We start from the raw sequence: 21,014 nt of genomic DNA on the forward strand, positions 1-21,014 counted from the left end.
TCATTAAAAAATTATAATCTAACTAGTTCAATTGCCTGATTTAATTGGTTTATATTAATATTCAAATTAATCGGTCAAATGACTTTTTTTGGATTCATGGTGTTTCTGATTTTGAATGGGCTTGTCTTATGATTAATTATTTGTTCAAGTCCAGAAGTTCATTTGGTATTTCTGAGAGTAAATTTTGTTTGATATTCATTATTCCGTTCGATTTTTGAGAAAATATAGACAAATAATATTTTTGAGATATGGACTTAAACAAAACTTATTGAGTGATGAGAAAATATAGACAAAAATAATATTTTTAAGAAATGAGCTTAAGCAAAAAATAAATATCTACTCGGGAGATCCTTTCCCCGAACCCATACGTGTTTCTGTAGGTCTTACCGTAACGGGTTTATCTCTACTATAGAACTGGACATGAGAATTTATCTTTATGAAACTTGTTAAGTGATGGTTTGACTTTTGAACTTGAGTTTAATTGATCTTATTTTTTAATTATGTAATATAAATATTAAATATATACTTTTTGGTAAATTACCAAACCAAAAATGCAAAGGGTAATAATTAAGGTCCCTTGTTAATGCTTTAATCTTTATAATTCAAATTTCGTTGATATAATCTTTCTGCTTGATTTTGCATTACAAACATACATATATATATATATACAACAAATTATTGGCCAAAGGAAGAAATAAATAAAATCACATTAGATAAATGTTATCATGTTTTTATTATCTTTTTAATATTGTCCGGAATAAATAAGGATGCAAAGTAATTGGGATTAACCAAGAATATTATAAAATTAATAAGATAAAAATATGAGTTAAATTTAAAGTTCTAACATAATAAAAGGACCAAAACTATAATTTAACCAATATCTAATTGTGGAGCCTGAGGCCTCTTATCCAGTTGAATTATTGATCGCTAAGAAACACCTTACCCTTGTTATCATTTTGCTTCTCCTCTCAAAGTTCAAAGCTTTATTTATAACACACTAAGCAGTCTAAGAGAAAGTGAAAAAACATCACCCCTACTGAAAAACTCACTCAAGAATAAAGAAAATAAAGGATGGCTAACTCTGTATGTTTCACTTCAGTTTGTTCCTTCAGCACTCCCAATAAACCAGGTACGTTTAAAAGTTTATGCTTTAGTGATATTGGATTAAACCCCATTTTTTTAATTTTCATATTGTTCTTCATTGGTTTTTAGGGATAATTATCAATGATTCTATCCCAAGGAAGGTTATTGGGGTAAATGAAGTGTTTAAGAGCTCCAAAGGTGCCAGATTTCAATCTTTAGAGGCCAAGGTGAGTTTTTTTAACCACCCATCTCATAAATCATCTTAATTTTGCATTTTATTAGTGGAATTGCGGAACTTGAAGTCTGATAATTGCTCAATTGTTGCAAAGTGCTTCAAATTCATCTGTAAATTGGAATTTTGGAATTGGATTGTATTTTTGTACTTTTTTTTTTTTGGTGAGAAGATGGAGTATAAAGTAAGGAATTCTTGTTATTCGGACTCGTGTGTGGGTATAGGATAATTTTCGTTTTTTGAGAAAAAAAATGAAGGTCAAGAACTAAGATATTAAATAGAATGATTTCTGAAAATGGCTAAGGCTAACTGGGAAAAAAAACTATGTAACATTCAACTTTATGGTTATCAGACCAGGCATAGTTAGTTAATGTATCGGTATTTCGCAATGAAAGTAAAAACAGGTTATGAGTAAGGAATCGATTCATGGGTGGGTTATCGATTCATGGTATGAATCAGAATTATCATGGTTACGGGTTGAGGTCCATGTAAAAGACTTCATTGTATCTTTGTATGTAACTTGGAATGAGAAGGGTGGAAAGGGGAGGGGGGATGTTTTCGGTTTTGTTATAATCTTCTTCGTTTTTTTCTTAATATTCTGTAATTTTCTGCTTGTAAGTTTACCTTAGCATTTGGTTTGACAGGCTGTAGATGATAATCAAAGAGCTAAACCGAAGAGCATTGTTTGCGCTGATTGTGACGGAAATGGTAAGCAAAACCGTGGCTAATGATTTTTATCTTTGGACTGGTCTTTTCGTCCGAGATTAGGTTTCTTTGTTTCTTATCACTAGATATTTCATTGATTATGATAATGCTTTTTATGCAGTCCCTAGCCTGCAATGAGGTAGTTTATCAAAGTGAACTGTTGAAAAATTTTAAGACTTTTTGCTGTTAATGTTGTATATGGTATCTTAAACAATATAGTAAACTTGTTTGTAACGTTTCATCACCTAAACAAAAAAACTTGTTTATGCACTCGATTACCAGGTGCCAAACAGTGTTCTCAATGCAAAGGTACCGGAGTGAATTCCGTTGATCACTACAATGGACGATTTAAAGCTGGTGGATTGTGTTGGCTTTGCAGGTGTGACATCTTCTTTTCCTCCTTCTCCTTCCCCTTTTATCCGTCACCATTCCATTAGCTTTCGTAAATGCCATTTCTGTCATCACGAGTTAACTTATAGCATTCGGAGTTAATTAGTCAGTTTTCCTACTTGTCTGCAATATTTGGTATATAAATCAAGGAATGAAGTTTGATTTGTTCATGTTGCAAATTTTGTTGTAAAAGAAGAAAAAAAATATTAATCTATGAACTGGTCAAGTGGCTACAAATCATAGAACTCTCTCTGTTAGTTTTATGTTTAGGGCGGACCGGATTCCGTAAATGTTGAAGTAATTGATATTTTGGGACCTATCCTATTCAATCCATCATTTCCAGTTGTAGAAATCTATAATGCTTCGACTCTTTGTTTTTCTTTTAAGTTCTATGATGTCCAACACTCGTGTTTAACGCATATTCATACATGGTTATGAGATTTGACCCTCTAAATACATTGAAAATCTTTAAAAGAAAAAATTGAACATACCCATGTCAGAGACATACTCATATCCAACACTGAAACTGGAGTCCGAGTAACAACTAGATTTAAGGACAAATCCTTGGAAGTTTTTTTCTTCTAAGCTATGTTGCTCTGACTCTTTATTTTCTTGAAATATCCGTGTTTAACCCTTGTGCTCCGCACATGAGTGTGAGGATATGACCTCGAAAGATCTTACAAATGCACGGAAGAACTTAGAAAAATCTAACAATACCAGTGTTAGCAACATACTCGAGTCTGAGTAACGTAGTTTTTAAGTGTATCAAACATAACATAAACAAGCAAAATTTGTTTGTTGCAGGGGGAAAAGGGAGATTTTATGTGGAGACTGCAATGGAGCTGGTTTCATTGGTGGATTTATGAGCACATTTGATGACTGAATGTAAAAGAGGCTCAGTCTTTTTGAATCAGTTTTTTTCATGGATGTTTACTATAATAATCTTTTGTAACTTCTGTTTTGTTTCTTAGATGAACGATACCCTTTGCTTCATTCATCAGTATTTTTTCCCAGATATGATTTTTTGATACAGATGTATGCTCAATACATTTATAATCTAAGGAGGCGCGAGATATGTAGCGATGGCAATGGAACAGGGTAGGGTGGTTTTTGCCTCACTCCACCTAATATTTTCCCAACAAAACTTAACTTTGACCTGAAATTAAATTGTTATTTATCCACCTTAAATCTGACCCGAAAAATCAAAACTATGATTAGACTCAACTCGTCTTGAAATTCGATTTCAAAAAAGAAAAAACACTTACCTTATTTGATCGGGTCAGTTCGAAACTTGTCGAGTCTAGATTTTTTTACCATCCTTGGATTGAGATGATACTATCAAAGTAAATATAAGTCGCTCGATCTAAACTATTAGCAAGTTCATGTTTTGATCACTCAATTTTAAAAGCTTGCAAAATTATAATTGAACTAGGCAAAAAATTTTATTGAAGTCATTGGACTATTGATAAGTTTTTATTAAATCACTAATTGTTAAGCGTTTTTTTTTTTAAGTTTGGCTAATAAGCTTTTATTTAATAATTGGTACGATGAATTAGTATCCACTGATTCGTAGGTAAGGCACATTGCACTTTTAATGAAATAATGCATATTCGAACTTTAAAAACGACATTATTAGGAAGGACAAACACGAACCATAAACATGAAAGATATCGAAAAAAAAACTAAATGACCAAATTATAGCATCCTAACTTATAATGAAATCTATGCAATTCAGGCCAAGAATAGATCAAGCACTTCCGTCATGCTAGCTTAGCCAAATATTCATACTTTTGTAACTTCATTCAAATTTTGATATACACAATGGATTGTCATCTTGTTCTTGAACCAAATGATGATATATGCAGGGTTTGACCCAGAGTTAACTTACATTGGCTTACGCCCGTACTTACAAACAACAAGAACAACCATGTGGTTACGAACATTACGACAATATCAGTCGAAGGATCTCCCCTGAATGCTTGAAAGATTTCTCGGTTTCTTCCAAACAATGGTTCTTCTCGTCTCTAGTCCAGCTCTGCATTACCAAAGATGAACATAGGTGTTAAAAGTGATGAAATTTACTATGAACTTATAGACCACGGCCTTAAAAGGGAAAGAGAGTTCTGCAATGACTCGATATAACATACCTCGGCTACTTTATTCAGCTTATCCCGGACATTCTGTAACAGTTGAGAAAGGTCACCGTCCCATTTATAAAATTCCAACTCCCTGTTGTTAAGTATCTGCTGAGCTACCTGATATAGAGGGAGGGAATAGGAGAGCTTGAGTATACTAGTTCTTAAATCGAGATAAGGAGGGAGGAAGGTCCATGTGGATTGGAGGAAGTGCCTTCGTTTTAAAGAAAAGCACAACTATAGGGTATTGACTAGATCGAAACTCATAAGGTCAGGACCGAGTAATATACTAGTTAGTTTACCTTCTTTCCAATCATCCGACCACCAGCTGAGTGGGCAAAATACGTGTTGTAGAAATGGCATATGAACGCTTGAGGATCCTTGTCGGATATTTCTTTAAGATACTCAGCATAGGTAATACCGGGAGAAGATGGTTTGGGAATGGCATAGCCTTGCTCTTCGAACCACTGTAAATCTTTTGCCAGTTTTTCAGACCTTTCCAATCCGGTATTTCGGAATTCAGCATCTGCAGCAGACCCGGGCATATCAAGTTAGTTTTCTAGCAGTAGGAAAACCATAGTGAAGAATCATTGGACATACATAACATGAGCAAGCTATGAACTGTGTGATGCACCATTGATGCTTTAAAGGGCATTCGTTTCAAGGACTAAAATGATCTAGTTTTAGATGCTAACGTGCTTCGAAGGCTCTGTAAAAGGCCAAGAATGTACCTACATCGGACCATTGGATCAAAGAAACAGAGAAAAAAGTAAAGAAAATTTGGTACAGCATCGACATATATTCAACCAAAACTCCATCAAATCAAAATCAAATCTCCCTTGTAAACCCATCTTAAAATCATATATTCAACCAACTATAAAACATTAACAGCTATGGTATATACACACACAAAGATAAACATGTACACAAACCATTCAAAAAAGACGTCATTAACATAAAGAAGAACAAAAATTAGCTACAAAGAGAAAAAGGAAACTTACAGATAGGAAAAGCAGCCTCGTCAATGATAGATTCAAGAGTATCGTAAACCAGCTTACTATCCACAAGGAATTTCAAGTACCCATCGATGCTAGGCTCCCATTTCCGTACGGAATGTTCTTCGGGCTGTTTCACTTCCTTTTCACCTTCCTTAGCTTGCTCTTTGGTATGCAATTTCATAGCCACGAACCTCATCTCCTCCACGAACCCTTTAGCCTCTCCAGGATACCTCTTCCGTGGTGTCTCCGTCGTCGAGGCCGACACGACGTAGCTCCGGGAAGCCATCTGGGGGAGTTTAAACGACTGCGTTTTGGAAAACAGGAAGTCCCGGGGGGTGAAACTGGAAGACAAATTGTGAGGAATAGAGGGTGTGAAGTTGGGTTTTTTGAGAAGAGTGTGGGATTGGGAAATTGAGGTCAGAGACGCCATCGAAAGAGTTTCTTTATACTGAAATTTGGTTTTGGGTTGTGAAGAAGAAAACGATTGAGGATTCAACAAGGATATAATAATGAAAAGAAAAATCTTAAAAAAAAGGGGGGGGATTGAATTGGCGGTTGGATTACTCTTGATCTTGAAGATGAAGCGATGGAAAATAAATTGCTTTAAAAATTGGGTGTAATGAGAAGTGCAAGTTTTATGGATTGCTTATATTATCTAGGAGAAATCTGCCATTGTTGCATCATTGGATATCTCCAGTTTTTATAATTTTAAATCAAAATCCGCCAAACTGCTGTCGTCTCATTGGATATTACGATAATATCATTAATTTAATTTTGAAGTATTTTTTGTTTTCTTAAATGTAACGAGTAACACAATTAAAATATAAATATAAATATAATACAAATGGACTAAAAATGGGTATAATCCGAACTAACAGGATTAAAACTCACATGATAAAATTTGGAAACCTATACGTATAATTGCCTATAATAAGTCTCGAACTAACCCTCCAAATATTGGTATTATCCTTTGGAATGTATTGTAACCTCACACTACCCTAAACATATCATAAGGTTGTATTCTATCTCTTTTATTCAGAAAATAAAAACAAATTCTTATATATCAACATCAAATGTTGGAGACACGTAAATTTTTAATAATAAAAATTAATAAAAATTTTAACAGAAATAATTAATTTACTCTTTAATTTAACATACAAAAATTAATTTTCTCGAAAATATAATCTATTTCTTAAATTGCGTGTTCATTCATCAATTCTTTTCTTCAAGGTATCTCTTACTCAAACGTGTAAAGGGCTAAAAGCAACTAAAATAGCTCATAAGTACAAATGAATCTTGGATGTACATTGTACAGTAGACCGGTCTACGGCCTGGTGGCCTGGCCTCGATTAAATGGGCTCATTGTTCTGGAGTTAGGTTTAGACCCAAATTTTATATTAAATAAATTTTGTTTTTTAAATTAATTTATAAAATAAATAAATAATAGCGTGAAATTAAATTTCGGTTTTTTAAAATTTTATAAATAATAAAATGAGTTATTTTTAGGGGTGAGTATTTTATCAAATCGAATGAAAAATATTTGATTTAGTTCAGTTAATGAGTCATATTTTATCATCTTAACTCGTTTTAAATATTTTCCAAATCAAGTCGAGTCAAATAAATTTATTCAAGTCAAATTAAAAAATAAATAAACTGGTCATATTGAAATCTTGTTGACGATACGACTAAAATTCAAGTTAAAAAAACGCAAATATCATATATATTTGAACACTTTTTAAAAGAAAATAGGAAAAAATATATGGTAATTAGTATGATAAACTTATCTTAATAATTTATTTGTTCAAGACATCATATAATTTAGCATTTTTATATATTTTAAATATTTTAAAAAATAATTTAATTTTTAATATATTTTATAAAGAAATTTGAAAAATATTTTATAAAACTAACGAGTAAAAATGATCCAAAGAGTATTTACATCAATTTATTATTCTAATTGAATTTTACAATTCGAATTAAACTCCAAAAAATTGAATTGCTTATTGTAAAATTGAACGTCAATAATGACAATGAATCGCAAAGCAAGAGAGAAAAATAAAACACACAAAATTTTACGTGGAAACCCTTTCGAGAAAAAATCACAGGCAGAGGGAAGAAAATTCTCCATGTCAAATTCGAATGATACAAGATAAGAGACGATTACGTCTATTTATAAGTTTAAAAACCTTATTCTAATCAAAGTCAAATAGAAGTGATGCAGTAAGATTAAAAACTTTGTGCAGCCTTCGCCCTAACAGATCCCCCTATCTTGCCATTTGTATTTTATTTTTAACAGGAATTTGAGTCACGCAATTTCTAATACTTGTTCAAATTGATTTGAAAAAAAAAATTGAATAACTCAAATAATGCAATTCAATTAACTTGAAATTCGAACAATTTTTTATTTTTATTTTTTAAATTGAATCAAGTTTTACTTACCCGTAATTATTTGAATGGATCAAGTTGAGTTAAATTCAACCTTTTTTTTCTTTTTAAGAATTGGACCATAACTCAACTTAGCTCGTAAATATGTTGTAACCGTTGAGCCATCAGTGTAATATTAACTACCTTGTTTGTAACTCCTACACAAGTCGTATAGTCTATTAGCGGTTGCTTTGAGTAATTCTATGTTTAGATGTCATATATCGTATTATATTATTCGAGTTTTAGTGTGATTAATGAATATAAATACTTGTCAACGTAGATATACTAAATTTTTTTAGGATTTTATGTATTCGGGAGTCATATATATATATCATATTTTCATATTTACGAATGAGTTGAATACGAGTTTCGAATACATATTTAAAAGAATAAATAAAATGTTGGTAACATAGGGTTGGTGGGCTTTGATAATGGGCTAATGGCAATGGATTTGCACATACACCCCTAACCACCTTCATTTTGGTTGATTTTTTAAATATTTTTTCTTGTGTGCTGAATAAATAAATAAATAAATAAAACGAATCGAATCCATGTGTTTGGACTATCTAAAAAATGAAACTTTAACTTAATGGAATTCTATTTTTTTTTATTTTATGATTAATTTAAATTTTTATAATATAGAAATAAGTTTTTTATATTTAAAATAATTAAAATAACTTAAAATTTTTATATAAAAAGTATTTTTTTCAAAAAATACCATTTTAAAAAGTTATTAATGGTTTTTTATTTACTTTGAAAAATTATTTTAGAAAAAAATTTCAAATTTATTTTTAATAATTTTATTATTATACATTCTCATTATATCTGTTATTTTTAACACAATACTTAAAATCATCTATAGTCCCTCTTTAACTGCGTTTCAACGCACTCGAACTCACATTCTCCTATATTAACGATAATGCCATACTAATCAAATTAAGACTTAGTCGACAAAAATACTTTTAAACTTTACCATTATGAATGAATCCAAAAATATATCCATTAAAAAAAATTCAACATGCTACATGATTGTTTGAGATTTGACTTAGTTTGTTTTTGGACCTTAACAATCAATCATATCTATAACTATATCTTTATTTAGAATTTAAAGGGTTTGTTTTGATGACACCTAAGCATAGATATAAAATATAATTTAAAGTACTGAAGTTGAGAATTTACTTTTAAAGGCTTTTCAGAAAAAAATAAAAAAATAAAGGATTGGATTATTAGACAACAATGCAATGTTATTAAATTAAGTATCGGGACGATTGAGTCTTAATTAGATTAGTATTAGTGTTGTTATCAGTGTGAAATGATGTGGGTTCGAGTATGCTTTAGAGCATTATCCTCCTATTTAAGGATTAGGAAGGGGTTATGGGTAGTTTTAGATATTGTATCCAAAATAGCAAATGATATTGATGTTCAAAAAAAAAATTAAAAGTTTGGGATTAAATTTAGAAGATTATTTGTATAAATTAAAATACAAAACTTTTTTTTTATCATAATTAAGGGGTATATATCAAAATTATATATAAATTATGATTTAATATTCAATTTGATATACGAACTTTGATTTTATACAATTTAATACATAAATATTAAATTTAGCTCAATTTTCACAAATAATTAACATCGTACTCGATGTAGCATCATTTTAGGAAAAAAATTATATACCTAACATGAATTTTATTTGATTGATTTAGTTTTTAAAATATTTACAATTAAATCAAAATCAAAATTATATATATATAATTGAAACAAAATTATAGTTTCTACATTAGGCAAATCATTTATAAATATTTTTGTGTTATATTTTACGTGTTTAAAATGATATAAAATTATACAAAAACAATATTAAATGTTAATAATTTGTTTAATATGAATTTTGAGAGCACTATTTTTATGCCGTGCCTAATTAAAATTATTTACAAGTGTTTATGTTGATATTTTAATTATGTTTCATATAAATTTGTCGTAATAGTTTAATTGTTAAATCTAAATAAAAGTATTTAAAAATAGATATTATATTTTTTATGATATATATAAATATCATGAAACTTTAGAATTTATGGACAAAAACATCACTATCCACTAGTTAATCATTTCTACAAACGACATTTATTTATTTAAAATGGTCAGAAAAATTGTGACCTACCAGGAATGAGGATTTGATTGGAGGGATGTAAACCAAGTTGATATTTTTTTCTCACTTGTGAAAAAGATAGTGTTTGGCTGGAATTTTATGTATGATAAATTTGATAGGGACTTGCACTTGAGATTATTTTCTGGGTTCTTCATGCTTTTATAATAACTTGACTATCAAATTCTCTCTTTGGATTCTACGACGTTCATATCTATTTGTATGGTGGCTTCGAGTAGGAATTTTTTTAAAAGTATTTGTGTTTGATATTTACATATGTTTTTATACAATGTTTAGAACTACTTATAGTCCATTTCATCCCTTAAGTAGGTACGCCTTCCTACATTGACAACAATATCGATACTAATCGAACTAAAACTCAATCAACGCCCATATTCGACACTTCAATTTGGATAATAAGTAGAGTATTTTATAGATATTTGATTTATATGTAAATGATTTTTTTAATATTTTTTGAGAGTATTTTAAAATTCGTGTTTTATTAATTTTCATATTATTTAGATTCTTAGGATTGAAAAAAAATTTATAAATTTGAAAAACTCTCTCGTGGAAAAGAATTACAAAATAATTTAACCCCTAATAAAAATATAACAACCATTTTTTTATGTCAATCACTACGTTATTCATCGCATCATTACTTAACGTATCATCAAAGATTTGATGTAAAAATTAAATTCAAGGGCTCAAGCCATGAGAGCTTCAATGAAAATATTCATTGCTAACTTTTGATTGAAATTTTAATTGAATATAATTTTTTCTTGTGAGCTTAACGGATATTTTAAATTACCTTACAAAAACTGTTTAAAACTTAAAACTGTATAATAATAAAACTTATATTCTCTAACAACATATAAATCTATAATTTGTAGTTTGTCCCCTAAACTTGTCCAACAATATCAAATTAATGTCTGAATTTTTTATCGAGTTGGTACGTCTATTCTAACACCTTAATTTATGCTGATGCGACACTACCAGCCAATCAAATATGACACATAATAACCTTCAATATGAGATGTGATCAATTAAGAAGTTTAGAAATCTTTAGAAATTATGATTTATATTCCCATCATCCCCACAACCATATCTTACCTCTTAAAAATATGCTTTCTAAAAATATGATTTGATTTGCTGTGTGAAAAAAAAAAAGGCAAAAGAAAATATCTAAGAAATAAATCAATAATTGAGAGAGGTCAAAAGACGATATTATCCTTTTGATTTGCTGGTCTCTAGAAAGCAAAAGATGGGGGATTAGGGTAGGCAGAATAAAAAAAAAAATCTAGGGAAAGAAGATCCCACTTTAACCAATGAACGACAGCCCACCTCATTTAGAGCCATGGACTATGGTATGGACCCACCCAGCCACCCACCGTGTGGCTTCACCACTTGCGCACCACGGTCCCAACTTGGTCAACACCATCCTTCCCGCTACGCGCCGGCATTTATATGTGTTTTAAATTTTAAACATGTTTTTTTTAATTTTAGGCTCCGTTTTCACTGTAAATAACTTTCGGAAAATAATTTTTGAAAATAACTTATTTTTCTGAAAAAGTTAATATTTTTTTGGTGTTTGGACGAATCTATGTAAAATATTTTTTTTTGTTTGGCAGGTTCTTTAAAAATATTTCATAAAAGTCATTTTCAATTAAACAAACATACATTTGAGATTTTTTTTATTTTTTCATTGTTTAATTGAGTTTATTTTTACATCTATAATTTTATATTTTACATATATTAAAAATATTTTATTAAATTTAGGTTCATTGCAACAATTATTTTTTTAGTTACATTACTATCAATTGAGTATTTTTTATTTAAAAATGTGACATTAACAAAATTGACAAAAAAAATCAACAATGTCAGCAGTTGGACTTGATTTTCAAATCTGAAAAGTAGAGGGACTAAATTTTTGAAAATAAAAGTACAGAAACTAAATTGCAAATTTGTGAAGAATATATAGACTTAAGACATATTTTAACATTTATACTACAAAACATTTATTATTAATATATTTATAATTGTAATAAATATTTAGTATTAAAATATTAATATTGATATTTTCAATAATATGTGAATAATATTATTTAAAATTATTATTTTTAAAATTTAATATTAAAATAAAATTTAAATATTAAATAATTTATTATATGACTAAATATAAATAATTAAATACGTATGTTTAATAATATTAAAAAATATAATAATTTATATTAATATTTTAAATATTTTTAAAAATAAAAATAAAATTTATTATCAATATAAAATATTAAACTTGATTTAAGTTAATTTTTATATAAAAGTAAAATTATATATTGAGGAACTCTCTTCCGAAAAATGACTTACGCTTTTCAAATGGGTAAGTCATTTTACAAGAAAAATGTTGTTTCAATGCACCAATAAAACTATCATTGTTGGAAAACTCATTACCAACTTCAAATTCACCGGAATCTAGTATCGAACTTGTGCGATCATGCAACCTATGTGGTAGATCTGGAAACTCCAACGCATCATTTACAGACAGATCGACATTATGCATATGGGCTGGAGGTGAATATGTCCTGAATCTTGGATCTTCTTCTTCATCTGAACCCCCTTCAACATTTTCAGGTTCGGTTGGAATAGGCTCCGGTTAAGAAAATAATACAACTTCTACACCATCGGGTCCGGGCTCTCAAGGTGGATCCACATCAGAGTCATATTCTAACCCACCATCATCTGCAACGTACGAGGTTCCCTCACCAGTGGACATCGTAGGGAGTACATCATCCCTTCTTCAGGGCGTTTCATAACGTCCCCAATTGGATGTAGATTGCCAACCACTAGAAGTTGATGCCGTTCTCCAATACGTATTTCCAGCATCAAACATCGACCCATCAAGGTGCATGTCTCATCCACTGACAGAGTGTCGTGCAGGGGATGTGTATTCCATACCGCTACCAAACATGGGTTGTTCCGTATTTTGTAACCCACTAACCGAGTGTCGGACAGGGGTCGTGTATACCTCTCGAACAGCAGTCGCAAGTGCATCATTTGGCGATGTAAATTGCACATATAACTTCGTATAGGGTGCTCCACTAGCGAACGAGTTTGCACCATTACTTCCAAGCTACAAGCACCTTTTACGTCAAACGAGTCATATGTCACTAGATAAACAGAAGAACAGAACCGATACGTAATAGACAGAACTTTTATTGGCGTCATTCCGAATATTTTACGCCTTATTCTTTTACGAAGTTCTGTCAAATATATGTTCTGGTTAAAAACCAGTCGCACTGTATTCTCCGATAAAAAATAACACCGTTCTCGGGGTGACGAACCTCGCCATCATAGTAAATAACAGCACTAATACGTTCATTCATCTTTAATTTCTATCCTTCTTAGACTCTTTAATATTTTTTTGCTGTAACTTATGCAATCTGAGAAAAAAATTTGCCTCATTTATAGCCTCAAGCCAAACATGAGCTACTGTAGCAAAAGCGCGTCCACATGGGAGCTTATTTCAGTACTTTTGCTGAAAAAGCATCCTGCTTAAAACGTTCTAACACTATTTGCTCAGAAACGTTTACTCGAAATTATTTTTTTCAAGAGCTACTGTAGCAAAAACGCGTCCACGTGGGAGCTTATTTCAGTACTTTTGCTGACAAAGCATCCTGCTTAAAGTATTTTGACACTATTTGCTCAGAAACATCTACTCGAAATTAATTTTTCAGGAGCTACTGTAGTAAAAACGCATCCACGTGGGAGATTCTTTCAGTACTTTTACTGACAAAGCATCCTGCTTAAAGCGTTTTTGACACTATTTGCTCAGAAACGTCTTCTTGAATTTATTTTTTCAAGACCTACTGTAGCAAAAGAGCGTCCTCGTGGGAGCTTTTTTAAATTAGCACTAAACCCTAATTTAATTTTTAAAAATTTTTAATTAATTTACTCAAGTAATCCTAAACCCTAATTTAATTGATTTTTTCTTTAAAAACTATAAACACGAAACCTATTATAATTTTGAAAAAATTATAATTAATTTAATTAATAAACCTTAAGCCCTAATCCTTTATTTATTTAATTTTTTCTTTAAAATCCTAACCCTAAACCTTAAAACAAAAACCCAAAACCCTAACCAGCAAGAGACACGGGCAAAACGCGTCCTTGAGGGCGCGCTTTATGTCCACGTAGGCAAAGCGCTCCCTTGAGGAAGCGTTTTACTACCTCGTCACCTGACAATGTGCTGACGTGGACGCATTTTCGAGGAATTGGAACATTCCTGTAATTAATTTTTTAATGGGCCTATTTCAGTAATTTTAAAAAAAAGGGTTTTTATTGGTATTTTGCCCATATTAATTAGGAAAATAATTTTTAAGATTTATATATATAAAATGATTATATGAATATCAATAAATAATGAATATAGTGATAAGGTAGAAACGCTGAAGATTACCTAAAAATCTACTTTCTTTTACTTTCTCGGAAACCAAACAGCTGAGGAAAAACCCACGTGCTGGTCATCACCATGAAAGATTCAATCAGATCAACGGCCCAAATGATTTCCGTACATCCACTTATTCTCCCGATAAAAATCCAGCACCGCCTATTCCCTTCTTTCTCAACTTCTCTTTAACGCTGCAATTGCAGCAGAGAAGCATTAGATACCCCAAATCTTTGGCTTATTCTACATATTCACCCTTTAATTTTCTTAACTTTTCAATTTAGTCCAACATGCTTTTAAGGAGCGCATCGATGCCGTTACTTAATTCATGGGTCCCACACTCGAAGGAGCCGTCGCCGGAGCTCGATTTGTTGCACCTGATTGGCCGAACCCGATCCGTTTCGTTCAGGATTTTGTGTTCGAGCTCGACCTCGAGCTCGAGCTCGATTTCTGTTGGGTCGGGCGATGACTCGAGCAGGAGGATGACGAGGGCGGTGTCGGAGACGGATCTGAGGGAGATGGTGGTCCCTAAGATGAGAGAAGTTAAGCGAAACAATGGGATCTTGAATACGATCTTTGTTGAGGAAGAAGAGGAGGTGGAGAGAGAAGAAGCTGGATTTCAGTGGCGGAGAACGGCGTCGCTCGCGGTGGAGGAAGAGTGTGAAATTGGCGGGGCTGATGGTGGTGGTAGATCGGACAGTGGTGATGATAACGAATGGAGCTCGTGGGATTCGAATAACGGAAACGATAGTACCGAGTTGTATTATCAGAAAATGATCGAGGCTAATCCTGGAAATTCACTTCTCCTCAGCAATTACGCTAGATTCTTAAAAGAGGTAACTTGGATTCTTTTTAATGCTTAATTACATCAAACATCCCAAACTGTTACTTCATTTTAAATTGATCCTTAAATCTCAAAACATTTTAATCGAATCCTATTGTGTCAGTCAGGTTGAATCCACTATGAACTATATTTAAAATTCGTGATTAAATTGTAAATAAGAGTTGTTTTTGCATTAGATTAGATTTAAACTGCCTAGATACATATCTTTTACCTTAAATTTGAGCTGATATCTGATCTCTGTGTTTTTTTCTTTTTCAAACTAATGGTTAGAAGGACATTTGATTAGCAAACTTGAGACTAACTTAAATTTTAAGTCGTTATTTAAGGATATGCAATTAAGTTTTAAAAAAAATAAATGAAGGGTAAAATAAAACGAGTTTTTGAGTTGATCTAATGTGGGAAAACCGGACAGGTTCGTGGGGATTTCGTGAAAGCCGAGGAATACTGCGGGAGGGCGATCTTGGCTAATCCAAATGACGGGAATGTTCTATCTATGTATGCTGATTTAATCTGGGAAACTCACAAAGATAGTTCCAGAGCTGAAACTTACTTCGATCAAGCTGTTAAAGCAGCTCCTGATGACTGGTAAATCCCTCCTTCCCCAAAAAAACTAAATTCTAAACAATGGGTTTAATCGTTTATGTTCAACCACACAATGATTGATTGAATATTGTCATCTTTGTTTTGATGAAAATTTGCAGTTTTGTGCTAGCATCATATGCAAGGTTTCTTTGGGATGCTGAGGAAGAAGAAGATGGGGAAAATTTGAGTGAAGTACCAGAGCCAAGCTTTATCCATGGAGTTTCTTCAATGCCTCCACCTTTGACTGCTGCTTCTTAAGATCCTTCTCTGACATGGCTTGTATATTTAGCTATTTTTCTGACTTTTTTTGTTCATGTTACCTTTTTCTTTGTTTTTAAGTAGAAATGATATGAGTGAATTATGTGTAGTTATTGAGAACTCTGTTTTGCCTTTTCTCATCCTTGGTAATACCATATAATGTAAAAGGGAATATAAATAATATATGAAAAATAAATCTTCCAGTGAATGTTCTTGTTTCTTTCTTTTCAATCCATCTATTTTGATTCCTTTTTGTGAATTCAGGTTATTGATGATTATCATTTGTAAAAAGATTCCCTGTTGTTGATCTTATCAAAAGATTAAAAGACAAAAACCACTGTTTTTTATTTGTATTTTCCTTTTTGGTTGTTTTGTTATTATTCATTGCCTTTGGATGGTAATAAACTTTGTGCAGGCGAGAATATTCAATTCTTTTCACGTTATCTTTTTGACTTAATTAATCAAAGATTGTGCCTTAATCCAACTTTATGAGTTCTTTCTTTTCTTTGCAGAAAAAAAAATGAAGGAAAACTGTGATCAAATTAATTACTCATGTATGGTGTAGCTAAAGAAGATAACACCCAGATTTTTTTGATAGATCTTGGATTTTTTCCTTCTGGTGTTTTTCACAGATTGGGGAGCACATGAAGGCAAAGCTTTTTTCCTTTTGCAAGGAAAACAAGCTGTTGGGAGACAAGGGGAGCTGAGGAAGGGGATCAAATGATCCAAAACCAACCAAGAACTGAGCCACTGACCAAACCAATCCCCAGGAACACAACCAGCACGATTGCAGATAATTCTGCTTCTGACACTGGTACGGTCTTGGGGGCTAGGATCATCAACACGCTTGTTAGGTATCCATTAGTCAGTCCGAGCATAAATGTAAGCACCACTACTGGTATTTCACCCTTAAGCCACTTCGGTCCATGGAGGCAAGCTGTGAAAAGCGGATAAAATAAAAGCCTGGATATGCAAGCCCATGTAGCTTTCTTAATGCTCCGTAGAACATATATTGCGGTCAGAGACTTTCCCATGAAATCTGCCACATTATACACTGTGATCAGTAAAACAGGATACCAGTCCTGTAGAAATTTTGACTCCAGGTTCTCGGCTATAAATCCAGGGAAAATTGACAGGGTCACTACGTAAATCATGAGAATCCCAAGTGCTGGCCAGCAGATCTTTCTCGCCACGGCCCAAAACTGTGGCCTGGAGCAAAATGGGTCATCTCCAAGAATCCTGTAATGCTGTTGCATAACTGGTAACTTGTATAGCAAATTGCAGCAAAGAATGCAACAAAGCTGGATAGTTGCACTGACTATAAAGTAGAAGTGAGCACTTGCTCGCAGGCCCTCTGGGGATTGTGGAAGTGAAGCCTTAGTTGTTATTCGCAGGAGTGAAACCAGCACACCTGTATGTCGAATTTAGTTAGATATTGGAGTCACATAACATTGCAGATCACACAGCAACTGTTATGGTCATTCTTACAGGAAATATGGTGATTAGAGGAATAAAGGTTGCACTTTCATGGAATAAATTTCATACTCTGAAGAATCCTTTCAAGACACGCAATGAAGGTCACTAGGTCTGATATTAGCTTTTGGCATGTTTTCTTGTATATGGTTAATGTAAAAGTCACTTCATTCTTGTCATTGATATAGTTTAAAACTACTCTTAGATGATTGCTTGATTCAGAAAAGCAATAGGAGAATCATGATGGGAACTAAACAGTGAAAGTGTTACCTGAAGAAGCAGTTCCAGCAAAAATAGCCTGCATGTACTGTTTTGGAAGCTTTCCAGCTGATCCTATCAAGCTCCCTGCTATCAATCCATCTGCTAAACCGCATATTACAACGGCTGTGACCGTCACAAAATAGGCTGCATTCTGTTTCTCTTCAGACCAACCACCCTGCCACACCCAGTCTATAGTCGGAGCCACCATTAGGGAGAGAAGAAACATGGAAAACCCCATGTTCAGTCTAAACCTACGAGTCAGAGCCAGATTTGTCCTGCAGCATGAACCCGAACTCATCATAACAACTAAAACCAGCACCGAGGTGCTCATGTAACCCACGGAGAAAACCTTTTCGACATGCTTGGCAGGGTAGAGATAACCGAAGTAATCAACAGCCGTGATGAAAGCATTCCACGGAAGCAAATTGCCTGCACCAAGCAAGAAATGGATTACATAAGCAACTCTGTAAGTATCCCTTGGCTCAAGCTGATGACCTGTTGAAGCCTTTGGGTTTTCCATTTCTTGCATATCCTGCACTTACAAGATTGCAAGTGCAGTACTTTGGTTGGAATTTAAGGTTGGCAATAAGGTATAAGGTTGTTCTAGAGAATTGATTAATTGACTTGTTGATTAGAATGGCATATAAACAAAGCTAAACTGAGCCTAACAGAGAGTAGCAGCTTAAGCTAGTCAATAGCAAAGAGGCTTAAATGGTATTTGTAATGCAATATAGCTTAGCTAGCTGCCTTTCTGAAATTGGTTTAGTTGAACCTGCTTGACTAACATGGGAGGGCAAGCTGGAGCCACTTGATGATGGGATTTGATTGATGGGTTTGGGATTTTGGAACCAATGGGGGGCTCATGCTTGTTAGAAAATATGCGCTGTTTGTGGGGACGGTAATGGATGGCAAGAGGTTGAAATACCTTTTCTTTTGTCATTGCTTTTCTGCTACCACTGCCCATGGGTTAACATGCCATTGGTCTTTTCAGGTTAATAATCAGAATCTTACCTGAAGGACTAGGGGGGGCTGGCAATGGCATATTTCAGTAGCCTCGTGAGATGATCATTTCACAACTTGCAAACATTTATTCTCGGTACTCGTATGGATATAACGATGTGATCTTCAAAGACAGACACTCATTCAAGTTCGAGTAACATAAAAAAGGTTCAATGTCTGCCTATGTTTATGCCAATTGTATTTGATCATTTGAATTTGATACCTTAAAAATAAAGTATATACATGTTTTAAATATGCTCTATCATATTTTTTGAAGACTCAATTAGAACATTTTGAAATTCCGAACCATTTAATAGAAACGTTTGGTGCAATTAATTGGAGTATGTTTGGACAGTTGATGTAGTAATTAGCCATCCATCTGCAGGAACTTGATTCCATCATCGTATGTGTTGTTTTGAACTATTATTCCCTCTCATCTTCACCACTTTCCGCCTATATATGTATTTTTACTTTGAGGGAGCTGATAAATGAGAGACACATAAACACAGTCAAACCATGAATTTGTGCTTTCCAGAATCAACCACTTCTTTGGTTAGAATTTAGTACATTAACTAAAATTACTCGTTTAGCTAACATATTATGTATAAATTGTTTGAATTACTAATTTTTACTAATTTCTTGAATATAAATTATTAAATTGTTGATTTTCAAGTCATCTATTCAATGATATGGTTTAATCGTATTATCATTTTTTTTTTGGTACAATTACAGGTGTCTTCATCCATTTTACGATATGAACTTAGTTTTGTTCGGGTCGGGTGGTGTTCAATTAAAATCTTTCCAACAATAACCGGTTAACTTTTTGAACCTATAACAAATGAGTGTTTGAAAAGGACTTTAATAACCATTTCATACGATTCAAAACTAAATGGATTAACTTTTCATAAAGCATATACATCAAATCCCGATAAATTAACAATTTAAAATAGAGAAATTAATATCCTAATTTTTATAAAACAATTATCTTTTAGAAAAAAAGAAAGCAAAGCTATCATCAAGTTTTCCTTGGAGAATTTCACACTCATGATAGCGACAACAACACTAGCAAAAGAAATATGGAGCAAATGGCTTTAGTACTAAGCTTTTATTGATGCTTTTCATGAGCAAAGTTAGAAATTAGGGCAAAATTAAAAATTCGATTTTAAAATTTAAAATAAAATTATAAAATTTTGAGAGATTAAAAATAAAAATTATGTTGAAAAAAAATTAAGCTAAATATTTGACAAATAAAAGAGAAAAAACTAAAATTGATAAGATGTCATTTAAGAAGAGGGCCAATGATGGTAATCAAAAGGTAAAATATGACCTGTTACTTTTTTACTTCCAAAGTAATAATCATTTTTTGAAATTTTGCACACTTAATTCAATCTTTTTTATTAAGATATGATAACCACAATTAATCACTTTTTTTTTGTTACAAGAAAAACTAACATTTCGATTTTTTTAAAAAATAAAATCTTTGAATAATCCATGTAAAATTATTTAATTTTGAGTATTTAAGTTTAAAATTTATTATACGTGTATTATATATATATATATGAGTTTTTAAGTTTTTGTTGTCATGTGTAAGTTTTAGTTCAATTTGTTGGCTTTAGTCTGAATTGAATTCATTTTTGTTCTAGTTGTGCCGAATGGTATGATTATACTTTTTGATGTCTTAGACAATCTATGCTATAATAATTTGATACTTCTGGTTCCTCGAATATGTATTTTTATTTGTATTTGTAATTTTAAGTTATTTATAATATTTTTAAAAAATAATTAGAGTGAGATATAATAGACTAACAAATTACGTGACATTTGATTTCGTTGTTTGAATTTAGGTAATTTTTGGAAGATTATTTTATAATAAACCCTAATTTCTTTTTTCTTCAAACCGTTGCTTCTTCTCCCTTGATTTGCCCAATAGTGTTGCCAGCCTTCGGGCTAGCTACCACCTGCCTTTTTCTCTCTCCTAACAACTCCCTCTTCCTTTTTTTTTCCTTATTTGCACCATGTGTCTTCTCTCTTTTCAGTTTATAGATCTATTTT

General features: G+C 32.2%; 4 protein-coding genes across 4 annotated transcripts; 2 read left to right on the forward strand and 2 right to left on the reverse strand.

Moving 5' to 3' along the window:
- The first annotated feature begins 892 nt into the window (after nt 1-892).
- Nucleotides 893-3,403, forward strand: LOC107942472 (protein BUNDLE SHEATH DEFECTIVE 2, chloroplastic). The gene is made up of 5 exons (XM_016876137.2): nt 893-1,129; nt 1,213-1,310; nt 1,960-2,023; nt 2,303-2,399; nt 3,215-3,403. Exons 1-5 carry the CDS (start codon nt 1,072-1,074, stop codon nt 3,291-3,293), a joined length of 396 nt encoding a protein of 131 aa, XP_016731626.1. The 5' UTR covers nt 893-1,071; the 3' UTR covers nt 3,294-3,403.
- Nucleotides 3,404-4,180: 777 nt separating this feature from the next.
- On the reverse strand, nt 4,181-6,547 carry LOC107942471 (heme oxygenase 1, chloroplastic). Its single transcript, XM_016876136.2, has 4 exons — nt 5,547-6,547; nt 4,848-5,071; nt 4,558-4,665; nt 4,181-4,445 (listed from the first exon to the last, which is right to left on the reverse strand). The coding sequence occupies exons 1-4, from the start codon at nt 5,971-5,973 to the stop codon at nt 4,353-4,355; spliced, it is 852 nt and encodes a 283-aa protein (XP_016731625.1). The 5' UTR covers nt 5,974-6,547; the 3' UTR covers nt 4,181-4,352.
- A 7,968-nt stretch (nt 6,548-14,515) lies between these two features.
- LOC107942469 (uncharacterized) lies at nt 14,516-16,437 on the forward strand. Its single transcript, XM_016876135.2, has 3 exons — nt 14,516-15,381; nt 15,802-15,974; nt 16,091-16,437. The coding sequence occupies exons 1-3, from the start codon at nt 14,836-14,838 to the stop codon at nt 16,227-16,229; spliced, it is 858 nt and encodes a 285-aa protein (XP_016731624.1). The 5' UTR covers nt 14,516-14,835; the 3' UTR covers nt 16,230-16,437.
- On the reverse strand, nt 16,292-19,344 carry LOC107942468 (equilibrative nucleotide transporter 8). The gene is made up of 2 exons (XM_016876134.2): nt 17,973-19,344; nt 16,292-17,640 (listed from the first exon to the last, which is right to left on the reverse strand). The coding sequence occupies exons 1-2, from the start codon at nt 18,490-18,492 to the stop codon at nt 16,946-16,948; spliced, it is 1,215 nt and encodes a 404-aa protein (XP_016731623.1). The 5' UTR covers nt 18,493-19,344; the 3' UTR covers nt 16,292-16,945.
- Nucleotides 19,345-21,014: the final 1,670 nt, after the last annotated feature.

Source organism: Gossypium hirsutum, chromosome D13 (genome assembly GCF_007990345.1).
Source record: "Gossypium hirsutum isolate 1008001.06 chromosome D13, Gossypium_hirsutum_v2.1, whole genome shotgun sequence".
In the NCBI taxonomy this organism is placed as follows: Eukaryota; Viridiplantae; Streptophyta; class Magnoliopsida; order Malvales; family Malvaceae; genus Gossypium; species Gossypium hirsutum.